Source organism: Nicotiana attenuata, chromosome 3, assembly GCF_001879085.1.
Source record: "Nicotiana attenuata strain UT chromosome 3, NIATTr2, whole genome shotgun sequence".
Lineage (NCBI taxonomy): Eukaryota > Viridiplantae > Streptophyta > Magnoliopsida > Solanales > Solanaceae > Nicotiana > Nicotiana attenuata.
Window position 1 is genome coordinate 20482384 of NC_031991.1, and position 13907 is coordinate 20496290.

At 36.1% G+C, this 13907-nt stretch overlaps 1 protein-coding gene across 3 annotated transcripts; it reads right to left on the bottom strand.

Moving 5' to 3' along the window:
• LOC109223385 (probable apyrase 7) lies at positions 541 to 6365 on the bottom strand. Of its 3 annotated transcripts, none has more exons than XR_002067557.1 (4): positions 6121 to 6365; positions 2894 to 5049; positions 1379 to 2125; positions 541 to 1230 (listed from the first exon to the last, which is right to left on the bottom strand). XR_002067557.1 is itself a non-coding variant. In XM_019387671.1 (3 exons), exons 2-3 carry the CDS (start codon positions 4884 to 4886, stop codon positions 1818 to 1820), a joined length of 2301 nt encoding a protein of 766 aa, XP_019243216.1. In that variant the 5' UTR covers positions 4887 to 5049; positions 6121 to 6365; the 3' UTR covers positions 1237 to 1817. The 3 variants fall into 3 exon arrangements, 1 of the variants encoding a protein (XP_019243216.1); XR_002067558.1 differs by having other exon boundaries at positions 541 to 1266; XM_019387671.1 differs by lacking the exon at positions 541 to 1230 and having other exon boundaries at positions 1237 to 2125.

Below are 13907 nucleotides of genomic sequence, written 5' to 3' on the forward strand. Positions count from 1 at the left end.
ATGGCGTGCACACGAAAAATGGAAAATCGTCCTGAATTCCTGGAAAATTAGGCGATTCGGAGCCCGTCGCCAGAATTCATGAAGATGGCGTGGATATTAGCACACGAATAATTTGAAATCGTCCTGAATTCTTGTTTTATGGCCCTAAAATGCCCAAATAAAGAGGAATGTTTATAGCAAAGAAATGTAATTCTAATTCTGGGGGTTCCTCTTACTCAAATTTAGTTTTGCATGATAGTATGAGTGGCTTGAAGTTAGTGTCACTGTTTTAAGGTTTATGGGGTTCTCTATCAACAGTACCTTGACGGTTTGGAGCCAAATGCTGCTGAAACCAGAACCTCTGATGATGTTAATGAGGCATACCCGCTTTTGAAGAACTTTTCTATTGATAGCTTGTAAAGATTTTACATCTACAAGTCTAAATGCTACATTGATGGGCGTGTAAATTGTTTGATTTCCCCTTCACCTCCCAAGTTTGAATTACTTTGGGGATATACAAAAAATAAAAATAAAAATAAAAATTGTTTCCAAGAGACTTCACGAGTATAAGATCGGGGCTAGGTTGCTTTTTCTTTTTAAATCTGTTAGCTTTTCCAATAAATATTTAAGAAAAGGCAAAACGGCTTTGTATATTTTAATTCTGTCTAATTCTGCTCTTGTTTAGGTGGAGATTGAATAGTTTTTTCAGGGTTACATGCCTGATATTATATGCAAGCAGGTGAGCTGGTCATTGCCTATGTGGGGTTGGTTCATATGTAACACAGATGGATATATGATACCTGCCGTTACGTACATAACCTAGTTGACCTTGTGTCGGTGATGGTATAGTGCTTCTGGTGAAAGGTAAAAGAGGATTTTCTTATGCTCTTAGCCCTTTTTAGGCCCTGAGAAGAACTGGGGCTGTTTTGGATTCATAGGATCTGCAGAAGTTCTCTATATGTGTGTGTAAATCTATCACCTGGGATTAAAACACAGGCACTCCAAAGGGAGCCGATTCCTTCCCTGCAGCGCTCCTTTTGTAAAGCAAGAAATCTTAGAAGGCGCGTAAATGAGAGCAGCTGCTACGAGACATCTGACATTGTCAAGTAGGACCGATGACAATAACCTGCAAACAAATTCTCCAATTTGGTACAGGACAAACCATCTACATCTCCATGCTGATTCCCTCAAACTTCCCTTTCTAAAGTAAGACAGCTCAATGACTTTTTCGATGCTAGCTATGTATTCCACCTAATATCAGAATAATGCTTGTGAAAATGTTGAATTCTGTAAATAGAAGTACATTAGAATAGTGGGTAGTATAAAAGAATTAAGGAACATGTATCCTGTGTGAAATATGAGTAGAGAATGAGTTACCAAAATCTCGAGCTAACCTAACCTGAAATTTGACCATTTACAAGCCGGCTACCTCATTCACATAAAAGGACCGTATTTAGAGAATCTCCTCCATTCAAATCATGTGAAACTTTGGACTATCAAGTTGGAATCATAGTCGGAGTTCATTAGTATCCCCAGTATTCACAGGATGCAAATCTTTGTCAAGCTCCTCATAGTAACAAGTTCCCTGCTGTTCTGCACAGTCGCCTGGCTTAGTGAGGCCAGACTTCTCTTCGCTGATAATGTCTGTGTCATGACTCTATTCTATGTAATGTCAGATGAATAAGTAGTAGCCTCATTATGGTGCCTCTAAAGGAGAACGTAGGACAGGAGTATATCATGAGATTCATAGCTGAAGGTAATTAGCAATTTGGCTAATGAGCCATTAGCAATCATCAGCCCCATGATTTTCTCTTCAATGAGCAATATTACCATCAGATTTAGACCTTTGGAGGCAAGGGCACTTCAGCCAGTGAAGAAATAAGATCTTCTCGTGATTGGGATCTCCTGCTCTGGAGACGTTGTTGGCTTCTGTGTGGGGACCAGAAGGAACCCGTGCTACTACTTTCAAATTGCATCTGACCCAAGCTCCCTGATGAAAAACTATGTGCCACACTACTAGACGATGAATATAAAGAAGATTCAGTGAGCTGGATACCATTGCCACCGAAACCATGCCCAGTGTCAAATGGTCTCTGTTGTGTATTAGCAACTGTTGGACTGAGTGGCATTTTCACTCTTCCTTCACCTGAAAGACAAATTGGCGTGATCTAAGAAGGATATCTGAGAAATAGTGCTAATAGTAACAGCAATATAAAAGAGAACTATAAAGTGTTAAAGTCTATTTTTCAACTCATAATTAGTAAGGCACAGAGATATGTAGGAACCGTGGAAATAGGTCAAATTCATTACTCCTTAAATATCAAGACAGTGTCATAAGTATGTTTGTTATCTATATGACTCAAAAACTGGTGTTACCTTCTCACTCTAATCCACAACAATTATTGATTATTCTTACCAAAAGGTAATCTTCCTGAGCCAGTACTAATAGTTTAAACAGAATTGCTCCTTTAGAAGATGACAGTCTATGACAACAAGAAAAGATCATAAGTTAGAGGAAACTGTCTACGCTGGAGGCATAAAAAACTCCATTCAACTCCACTTTGCTGAAGCCTTAATATGACAATTAGCATTAACAACTGGTATAAAGGCAATTGTTGTGTATATTTAGTGTGACTTCATTTCTGAAGCCATCATTTTTTTATAGTCAGTGAAACTATCATATTTTGTTCCAAATTAGACTTTGAAATTAGTACTATCAGAGATGTATAATTCAAGCTAGTATAAAAAGCTTCCAATAAACAGATAAATGGGGCACAGAGGTGAACTTGATTTCAAAAGAGCTTCCTACCCATAAAAGCGGTGATATTTTTGTTTTGATTTCCCTAACAAGGACAGCGATGGACATATTCTAAACTAGAATAGCACGGTACACATGATTTTCAGAAGAAATTACCTGTAATAACAGGACTCCACCGCCTGAAACTGAAAGGAGCTGGAATGTTGATTATAGATGTGGATGAAGCACTATTATTCCCAAAAAGGGGAAGATATTGCCTACGGAAGAACCTGGGCATCCACTTCCCAACACATGATAATGCACAAAGAAGAACAGCTAATGAAGCAAACAAAATAGCAAAAAGAATAATTGGGTGCATCTTCATGAGCAATAGCTTGTAACTAATAAGTTCCACCCCAGTTGAAACTGCCTTTCCAGCTTCCAACAGTGCAACACCTAGCGTCCAAGTAATACTTCCAGAACCAATGGTTACCTGACTATCAGTAATGTGCAAGCCTTCTCTCAACAAAAAGACAACATATGGTGCCCTGAAGCAATACTGTTCTATGAAAGGCTGAGGTGCAACACTAGTCTTTGCGACATCCCAAGTCTTCTCACAAAATTCCTGACCCTTTTCTAATACATCATCCAGCGCAGCATCAGGGGTCAAGTTGAAAAAACGATATACAACGTAAAAACCAGACATACCATAGAACTGGCCATAAGGACGAGGAAGATTTTCTGCAAGAGCACAGGGCTGCAACTCACAATCAATTCCTGGATTTTTGCCAGACCATTCAGACAAATTGACAGCAACTTTTGCAAGTGAATTGCATTCTTCCCATTTTGGAGCTCCAACAAGCTGAACACGAACTCCAGGCTTCCCCCCTTTACCAGAAACTTCTCTCCCAGTGGTAGGATTACCACCTTCTTGGTATAGGGAAACACAATGAGTACAGATATATTGCTCCTTGTAACCAGAATTCAAACACGGATGCTTGATCTCAATGTTTCCACTGGTGATATCTGCATTACTGATCTTGGGAAGCCTCTTGAGAAGCTGAACTACAGACTTGTCAAAAGCATCATTCAGGCCATATCCTGCTAAGGAATAAGCAGTAAGATGATGATTAACCGCACCAATATTCAGCTCTAAGCTAGTTTCATCAGGGAGATTTTCCTTGCTCTCAAAAGTAACCTGCAACGATGAGCCACCTAAGTCAAGTGCACCAAATGTTCCTTTTTTAGGTTTTGCCCCCAATATACCGGTGTGGTAATTCATAGCTATCCATCCATAATAGGCTTCCTCCATGCCAGTGATAGTTTTGACCCATTCTCTCTTGCACATAAAAGGCGAACTTTTTAAAATGGACCAAGCATTGTTGAGAAGCCATTCTGAATCTGAATTTGGCAGCCTGCGGACCCCAGCCGTAGCATAAAGATAGAGATAAGTAGATTTATGCGCATGCTTGGGGATTTGCTTCACTGCCCACTTAATTAGTGGCTTGATTGCTTTTCTCAATCCAGATGTGTTGTGCACCAATTTGTCAAATCCAGGTTCTGTCTCCATTCTGTTGTAAGCCCGTCCACTCTGTAATCTTGAGTTTCTCTGGAAACCCTCTGGCAGTGATCTCAATACAATAGGGAGATCGCTATCTTTTTTATAGTTAGGGGATGATTGATATACATAAACACGAGTCCCAGTGCTACCACAATCAAGCACAACATAAAACTTTGACTCTCCGTGGAATAAATTAAGATAAAAAAACAACATATATAGGAGAAATGCAACCAATAGCAAGCAGAGGAGAACTAAGATAACTCGCTTCCATTTCGTTCGTGCAGAATTGACTGCTGGCGACCCCTTCACCTTGGAGAAGCTTGTACCCAAATTTTCTCTCTTGAAAAGATTTAGCCGTTTTAAATTAGTTGAACCCCTCTCTATTTCAGAGTTAAGATCACCATCTTCCAGATCAAGCCGCCGATATGCAGAAAGATCTTGAAGGGATGAGGAAAGTCTCAACTTGTTCTTCTGATCTAAGCTGGAAATAGTAAGTGAACCTGGAAGAGGTGGTAACCCCGATGATGGATATGGAGTGCTAGACGTCTTTGTGTTCGAGAAACGAGCCACTGCAGCGGAAACAATTTCTGTAACTTTGTTAAGCACCATGCTTGCACTACAAATTCTAAGCAAGTTACTCTTCACGCCAGAGTTTTCTAGTCCATTCTTGCATTGTCCATGAAAACTTATTGACTATCATCATACAGTAGATAAGTCAGCCGCATAAGCATAGCACATGATACACCAACAGGACCTGTAAGGGAGGAGTGTCCTGCAGGGATTATCCCAGAAAGATAACAAAATATTAAAAATGAATCAAAATCATTTGAATGCGGTGTAATGGTAAGGAGAACCAAAGAGGAGCTATGGCCATAGATCTCCTACATCATGCTTCAGTAATTAAGTTAGTATGTGTTTAATGGCACTCACACGTGAAGCAACTCAACTGAAGATGAACCAAAAAGACCTATCACATCGAAGTATATGCTCAATTACAGCATATGCACCAAGTGATTGACACAGTATTTCTGTGTACGTCCCCTCGCTTAACTCTAACTATACGAGCTTCGCATAGCCAGCCTCAAGTCCAAATAAAGAAGATGAGTGGTGGTTGGTTGACAGCCAATGTAAAAATAGTCATACTACCATGAATCCTCCAAATATTTTAGATATCAGTATTTTGTTGTTGGTACAGCTTGTTGCTATTGTTTCCTTTGTCGTTATTGTCTTTCTGACCTTCTTTGTTGATATTGCTTGTTTATACTCTTTCCTTTCATCTTTCTTGAGCCGAGGGTCTATCGGAAACAGCCTCTCTATCTCCCGGGTAGAGGTAAGGTCTGCGTACACGTGTGGGATTTCACTGGGCTGTTGTTGTATACATATTTAGTAGATTTCTTAACACATACCCATGGTTTGAGCCAAAGTTACTAGGCTGAACTCAATCTAAAACTAATACTATACATCCGCCACTGAATTAAACATAAACTTACCACCCATCACTTTATGCTCGAGTTTCTTGTAGCATATATAAAGCACGTCTACATCATTACTCAAAAAGAATGGAAAATTCAATCAGCAAATTCAAAAATTCAGTGTGAATCCGTATATCATTATTTCTTAATCTTTTCCAAATAAAATATCTACATTTAAACACTACATAAAAGTACGACAATCACAATCTTTCTTTTGTAGTTAAAATGCCATTATTTTTGGGCCGAATTTGAGTATCAAAATTTCAGCATTAATCAACTAGATCTCATAAAATCATACAAATCCTAAAAATGATCTTAAAGCAGTAAATAAATTCGTGAAAATGCATATGAAAATCGGTAAATTTACTTACGGATCGGTAAAAAAATCGTTTGATGGAGTAGAAAGGAGTGTGACTCGTTTGGCTGTTGCCCTCAGTTTTGAGAGATCGTGAAGAAGGTCTTGAAAATGAACAGATCTAAAAGGAGATTTACTTTATAAATAGAACTGAAGAAATTTACCAACCAAACAGGTCTTTTCCGTGTTGAATGACTCCACCACCCTCTTCTGCCCCCTTTCTGTTCTACTGAAAGGGTCGTTGTTTACGCTTGTTCAAAACCTTTTTCCCAATTGTTTTAAATTAATACGGAAAATGGTGAATTTTATCTAATATATTCGAAATTAATTTATTTAATCTCATCCCCATTATTAGGTAAAAATAGCACGGGCTAGCCATTTTTCGGACTGGTCATTCAAAAGTAGTCGATGTTTGCAAAGTCATTGAAAAATAACCACTATTTTGCTGTAACACGGAAAGTTCCAGCATAATATACTGGAAATCGGTGCACTTGTGTATGAACTTCCAGCATATTATGCTGGAACTCCAACACGCGGAAAGTTCCAGTATATTATATTGGAGATTGGAGCACCTCCAGTATATTATGTTGGACTTGTATACTATACTGGAGTATTTTTTCGAATTTTGAACAATGTTTTCGTTCAGATTTATCTTTACATGAAAAGTGGCTAAATTTCGATTACTTTTGAAACTGTGGCTATTTTTGAATTTCTCCCCATTATTGGGGGGGGGGGGGGGGGGGTGTTTCTTAATTTAGCCATTAACCCATAAGGAGACTCTAACTTATTTTAAATTATAGCCAAAAAGTTAAGGAGTAAATTTATGATTATATTTTTTCTCAAGAAATTTAGATATATGAAGTTTAGTCACTTCAGCTCCAGCTATGTTAATAGCAAAGGACAAATATGAGATACTTTTCTTATTTCAATGGTATAAAAGGATCAAAAAAAAATTAACAATGAATAAAGCTGAGCAATTTTGAATAATACATAAATAAATTTTAGTTTTTTACTTTTTAATATATGCTAATATGTGCATATAACTTCTTTTAAAATTATTGTATAGAAAACGTTCAAGGATTAAAAGAAAAAAAGTAATGTACACTTTTGTAGTTAGGATTAATTATTCAAAATAAGATTAACTTAAATATATTGACAGTTATAAAGGTTTTACACTAAAATATTATTATTGTTCGAAACCCTAGTTATGAGACTATACTGCGGTTTTGTTATTTTTGTTGTTCGAAACAAACCTCTCTTTGGTCTATGTTTACTATATGAAAATGATTGTAATTCATTTTTAATGATATAATACTATAAATGTTCTTAACATATCATCAATAAAAATTAACCGCTTTGGAATAATGTGTTATGAATTCAACTCTCAATATTTATACTTAGATAACTGGTTAAGATTATCATTTGTGGAATTTCATTGTACTTGTCATTGTTGTTGTTTAGAACTGGCAAAAGAATCTCTTCAATATTGTTAACAATGTACTCTCATCTCAATTTGTTTAGCGGATTTATTTGATGAAACTTTAAAAGCTAAGTCATATTTGATCAATTAAGTTTCTCATACCTATATGAAATATTATAAATTTAATTTAATTAACAATCTCGAAAAAAAAAAGAAAAAAATACCAAACGTGCGTTACTCGGTGACACGGTCACATGGGAATGAAGAAAAGGTTAAAGTAGTAAACCAAAAATCCCGCCAGTATTTTACCGTTAGGCTATTTTAGTCAAAATAACGACGTCGTTTCTATATGCATAAAATCCATGACATCTTTTTACAGATAAGTCATAGGTTTTGAATTGGCAGTTAGCAGTTTGTCGGTTGTCCATTGGCCACTGGACCACCGATACATACAATGTTAGTGCTCTATCCAAATACAAGAAAACTAGAGAATAAAATGAATACATATATGTTTATCCCGTAAAACGGTATAATTGAATTTATACGAATAGATTTGATCCCAAAATAATAAATAAATTAAATAAAATGCAAGACTTAGCGTTGAAATCGAGATAAGACAGCAGATAGCCTGGTCCGGAGAAGAGCTTCCGAGTGGAGTAACACAAATATCGATAGACAAGAAATAAAGTATTATTGAGCTCTAAATTAGCTACCAATATTAGACTTCGAAAAACGAAGTGAACAATATGATTAGGGCGGATTTAGGGGGCTGAAGGGAATTATGAACCCCCTTTGTCGGAAAATTACATTGTGTATATAAGGCAAAATTTGTTTTGTGCATCTATATACGTCCTCCCTTTCAATTTATGTGAAATTACTTAACTGAGTATGGAGTTTAAGAAAAAAGAGAAGACTTTTGAACACGTGGTGTACAATGAGGCACATATATTTTGTGTGGCTATAAATCATTGTATAAAGGTAAATTGTTCTCAAATAAGAAAATGGGCCATTCTTCTTAGCACAGAGTAAAAGGAAAATATATAGGTTCACATAAATTGAAACGGGAGGACTATTATATTATGAACCCCCTTGACACAATCCAAAAGCATAGCTATGTGTTTAAGGTGGTTCAAAATCTTTGCAAGGTCGCCAGTTCAATTCTCACTTTCCATTGTAAAAGGACAGCCCGCATAAGGCATCTCGCGTTCATGCAGAATGCGGGGAAGGGCCGCAGCCAAAGGGGTGTGATATAGACAGTCTAACCTAATGCAAGCAATAGTTACTGCTTCCACGGTCCATAATCTTTTTAAATTCTTTTTCTTTCTTTTTTTAACCCCCCTCAGCGAAATTAATCTTCTTTCGTCACTACGTGTGATATTTAACTTTATAGAGCGTATAGCGGTTGTAGTATCAGATGAATAGAATCTGTTATAGATGTAAAGTTTGCTAATTTTCAGAGGGAGCAAATGTGTCACTACACGAGGAAGAAAAGGCAAACATCAGCATGTAGGTTTCAAATTCAAGTAGTAATATCAGGCACTTTAGTTATTATTCATGAGAAATGGTGAAGTAAAACAAAAATATATACAGTAATCATGGGTATGTAATAGAAATGTATATAAAACATAAAATTATGTATATATTAATTTGAGAGCAGATAAACTCTTTTTGAAAAACTAATATAATATTCATTTGCATTTCCTAACTATTCCGCCGAGTAGATTGAAGCAATACCAATAACCTTAGGAGCAAGTCTAACCAATTTACCAATTTACAGCTTGTTTGGATAGTTGTTACGTATAGTTCATAATGTATCGTATTGTATTGTAATGTATTGTTTAACAAATATAACGTTTGGATAGATTGTATCGTCTATCATCGTTTCATGATGTCACGCACCAACAATATGAAGAATAAACTTGCAATATTTCCAAGAAAAAATAGGACACAAAGTAGAATTATTGTATAAAAAAGCAGGATAAAGAATGAAATAGGATTATTCAATAGTAAGGAAAGGCAAGATGAGAGAAAAAAGCAAGGTAACGACGTCACCGTACCAAATTCGTCGTTTCATAGTGGCACTTTTGTCGTTAGGTAATGAAGATTTAACGATATGATACAATAAAATTTAAGTAACAATCAAAATAAATATTATATTTAAAATAACAATACGATACAATATAATTCGTCGTTTTATAGTGACACTTTTGTCGTTAGGTAACGACAGATTTAACGATACGATAACAAACATCCAAAGAAGTTGTTAGTGTCACTATCTATATGCTCACTGTCATTGTCAGTGCTTGGTTTGATAGCAATAATTGCGAGCTCCACTTTTCTCATGCTGAACTTTCCATTTACACGGAAAGAAGTGGAACAAATTCAAATACTTTTAAAATGTTGGATGTTCGTGATTTTAATTGGACCGACAATAACCTTGGCACAGTTTTACTATCCAGAGTCGTAGGACGGATATGATCTTATCACCCTTAATCAAGGTCTTAAATTTGAATTATGGAAGTCTATTCATTATATTTTTACATTCATATTTTTACCTTATATTATACACGTACAAGATGAATTTTTCACTTATTCTCTTCCTTTCCATAATTTCTTCTATCATCAGCTTTCTATGAAAATCATTTTTTCTCTTAGCTTGATTCTTGTTAGAAAGAAAGTCTGGAAAAGAGTTTGTGTGGAAGCAACAACAGATATTAGCCTTCATGTTATCAATTGGAAGTTTATTCTTGACAATTTTACTTTGCAGGTTTTTTACACGTTTTTTTTTTCAAGAATATGGTTCTTGTCACTGAATTATGATCCTTAGCCATGCATTTTCTTATTTACTTGAATGGCTTGATAAGAAAAGTGATGTGATCGATGATGTTGTTGACAAACTTAAGTCTCAACTCTACGTCTTTCCTACTTATATACAAGTCCAGTTATTATGTATTATGAACAACTTTTAGAGATACTACAAGTAACTTTGTGAGGCTTACTAACTATTTTTTATTTAGTTATCGTATATAACGTTTTCCTTTCAAGACTCTTTTTTTTAAAACTGCTTTTGCTTTAACATTTTTTGTCTGTCCCGTTTATATCAAGTTATTTTCTTTGTTCAACGACAGAGACGCAGAAAACATAAAAATTAAAGTCGTCCTTCACATTCTAGGTTAGAGGTTGATTTTGAAGTTTTTAATTTGGACAAAAGGTTAAGCAACACAATCTTGAGGGAACAAATCCTCAACAAATGTTTATTGTCATACCAAACGATACATACATTGGAAGTGCAGAGCAAGGTTGGTGTTAGAGGTTATATGGCATCGGCTCAGCCGACCAATGCCGATGATATCCGAACACTTTGAATTGGAGATCTGCAATTTTGGATGAATGAATAATATATCTATAACTACTTTGCAAAGATTGGAGATGTACTAAAGTTTCTGAAATACATTGTTGCTGCTGAGTGTGTTAATATATAAAATTCTGTCTCAGGGAGAAGAATAAATCTTTTAAATTGTTTTGAGAATTGGTAAGTGCTTACTGTTATCATATGCTTTGGATTAATTTTCTACTAGAGTACTATGCAGGTTTATCTAAGGTAAATAAATATTACACACTGGTATTTATATGCATCAACTAATTTATATGATAAACTAAGTATGAGTATCATCCCTCTATATTATCTCGATTGACAAGTTTGAGAAAGTTACCAAAATAATTTATTTGTTACAATCAATTATTTTCCATCATTTTCCTTCATTTGTACTCGAAATTGCATAGTTGAAGGCCAGTTAGCATGATTATTCTTGCAAGATTTCCTTCACAATATGAAGAATGAGTGGAGCTTTTCAAAAATAATTTTGCATTCAAAGGTTAATTTAGTTTTACAAATGTAAAGTTCATTGCTTGTAATATGCAAAGTAAAGTAGCTTATAATGCAGTATAGTACAATAAAGGCTGCAAGAAACTACAACAATAAAGCAGTGAGAACAGCATTATTGGTAAGATAGGAATTATGTGAAATTACTTTTATTTAATACTTTTTGTGCATCGAGTAGATACATACTCTGTTTTAAAAGGCAGAAATGGGACTCGAGCCCTGGGCGGAGCACATGTAAAATGCCCCCGGGGTTTATGAGTGGGGCTTAGTTCCGTGATACTTACGCCTCGGCCGTCGGGACTTACGCCCAGGACACGCCCAACGCCCAGTGATGATAGGCTATAATTACGTATTTTAGTCGCTTATTACACTCTAATTTACTGCACTTTAATTGAGTTTGCGCTTTAATCGCTAATGTTTTGCACTAACGGTGTGTTTTATGCCTTGTAGGAGTGATTCCGAGATATATAGATATTATGGAATGAATTCAAGTGATTTGGATCTTTGAAGTCTGAGTAAAAGCCCAAGGAATTAAGCCGGGATCGTATTCGGGGATCAACGGATGATAAAACAACAAAACGAAGACTCGAGTAGGCATATTGCGCACTGTCTAGTAAAATACACCTAACTTTTTGCTCAGAATTCCATTTGGGCTTCACAATATATGGTTGGAAAGCTAACTCAAAGGGCTACAACTTTCATGTTTTACGTTCTTCCAAATTCCAGACGGTACAGGGTCAAAAACGCGATCGAAACCGCAACCGCGGAACTGACCGCGGCAGAAAATCAGAGAGCTTGTCTGGCCGCGGTCCTACCGCGTTTTGGCCGCGGTCGCGCCGCTCCAGGTGTCAAAAAGAAGTCCTATTTCGTCCGGGACAAGGTTATTTCGTCCCTACACTATTCCAACTTGTATAAAAGGGGTCCTAAACCTACTTTGAAGGAGGGGGGACATATTTTGGACATATCTTAGACCCTAAGGAGGCAAGAACACATTGGGAGCAAGGCGGAATTCTTCAACGAGTTTTTCCTTCTTTCTCCTATTTTTCATTGTTGGTTATGATTTTTAGTATTGTAGTTTTACATACTATTATAAATAGCTAATTCGTTTTCTAGGGTTTTGATGGAACCCGTTGGGGATGATTTGGTTGTTATATTAATATAGTTTTGAATTGGTTGTTTATCTCTATTTGTTCAACTACGTTTTGATTGTGGTTAATTGAAAGGATCCTCAATTAGCCGTTCCTATTTATTATGTATCTGCTTGAGAGAGAGTGCATATTTAGGTAGTTGTTTGAACAACATTACTCCCGGAGTATAGGCGAGAGTCATAACCGAGGGTTTAGAGGTTGGATTAGAGATAACGATACCTCGGGTGCGATCTAAATGAACTGTAATGCTAATCTAGCTAACGTAGCTTGAGAGAGTGTGTCTAGTAAATTATCATAATTGCTTGAGAGAGATTTATGATAGCTGGAGAGTTCATGATTGATAAAGGCAACTAAGTCAAAGCTATAAGAAACATACAACTAATGAAATCAACAATTGGGGAAATCATAACTCTAGACCTCCTAAATCTTGACTCCAATCCTTATCCTTGTTAATTGACAATTTTATTGCTTTCTAGATTTGTTAGTTAATTAGATAAAAATAAATATTACAATCTTTATAATTTAGAAAATTGTTCAATCTTGTCTTCTTGGTGATATTAAACAGATACAACTAAACCTTAGTTCTCTGTGGGATTCGACTCCGGACTTTTAGACGGGATTATATTTGCAGCGACCGCTTATCCTTTTTAGGACTAGAGTTGGGTGTGATCAAATTTTGGCGCCGTTGCCGGGGATCTAACAGTGTAGTTGTAGCTGTATATATTGCTAGGGTTCAAGTTTGAACTTTTAGTTTGTTTTATTTTTTTTGTATTTTTTTTATAACTGTTGATTTGAGAAACATGGCATCTTGGAATTATGAGAATTTAGGTGTAGATAATTCTACTATTGATCTCCATACATATTGTGAAGGAAACCGCCTGTGGCAAAATTTTCAAAACGTTCCTAAGAGTAAAATTTTCATGGTTGTGCTTATATTTCTTATTTTCCCCCAACCCCTTACTATGATGGTTCTACCTTTTCTTGTGAAATTAATAGGAACAAAGAACCTTGGAATGCGGACTTGAAGGAGATCAAGGATATGCTAAAGTGCATTCTGGAACAAAACAATGAGAAACAATTGCACATAGAAAGGCAAGAGGCAACTATTCGCAAGTTGGAGGCTCAATTAAGTCAAGTGGTTGGAGCTTTTAATGCTCAACAAGCCAATATTGAGGATAGTAGCCAAGAAGAGCATGAATTTGAGGTGTTAATTGGGGAGGTCAGAGTAGAACATCAACAACCTAGCCAACTAGAATTTGAAGATGTCAAGGACATTGAAGATACAAATTTTGTTGACTCTAGTATTATTGATGTTGAGGATGCTGAAAGTCCTGAAGTTCATATGTGTGAGC

What these genes read in the sequence shown, in the direction of transcription:
- LOC109223385 (XM_019387671.1), bottom strand. Translation starts at nt 4,886, where the DNA reads ATGGTGCTTAACAAAGTTACAGAAATTGTTTCCGCTGCAGTGGCTCGT. An exon ending in GTGGAGTCCTGTTATTACAG is followed by an intron (nt 2,126 to 2,893) that starts GTAATTTCTTCT and finishes TTTGTCTTTCAG; the next exon opens with GTGAAGGAAGAGTGAAAATG.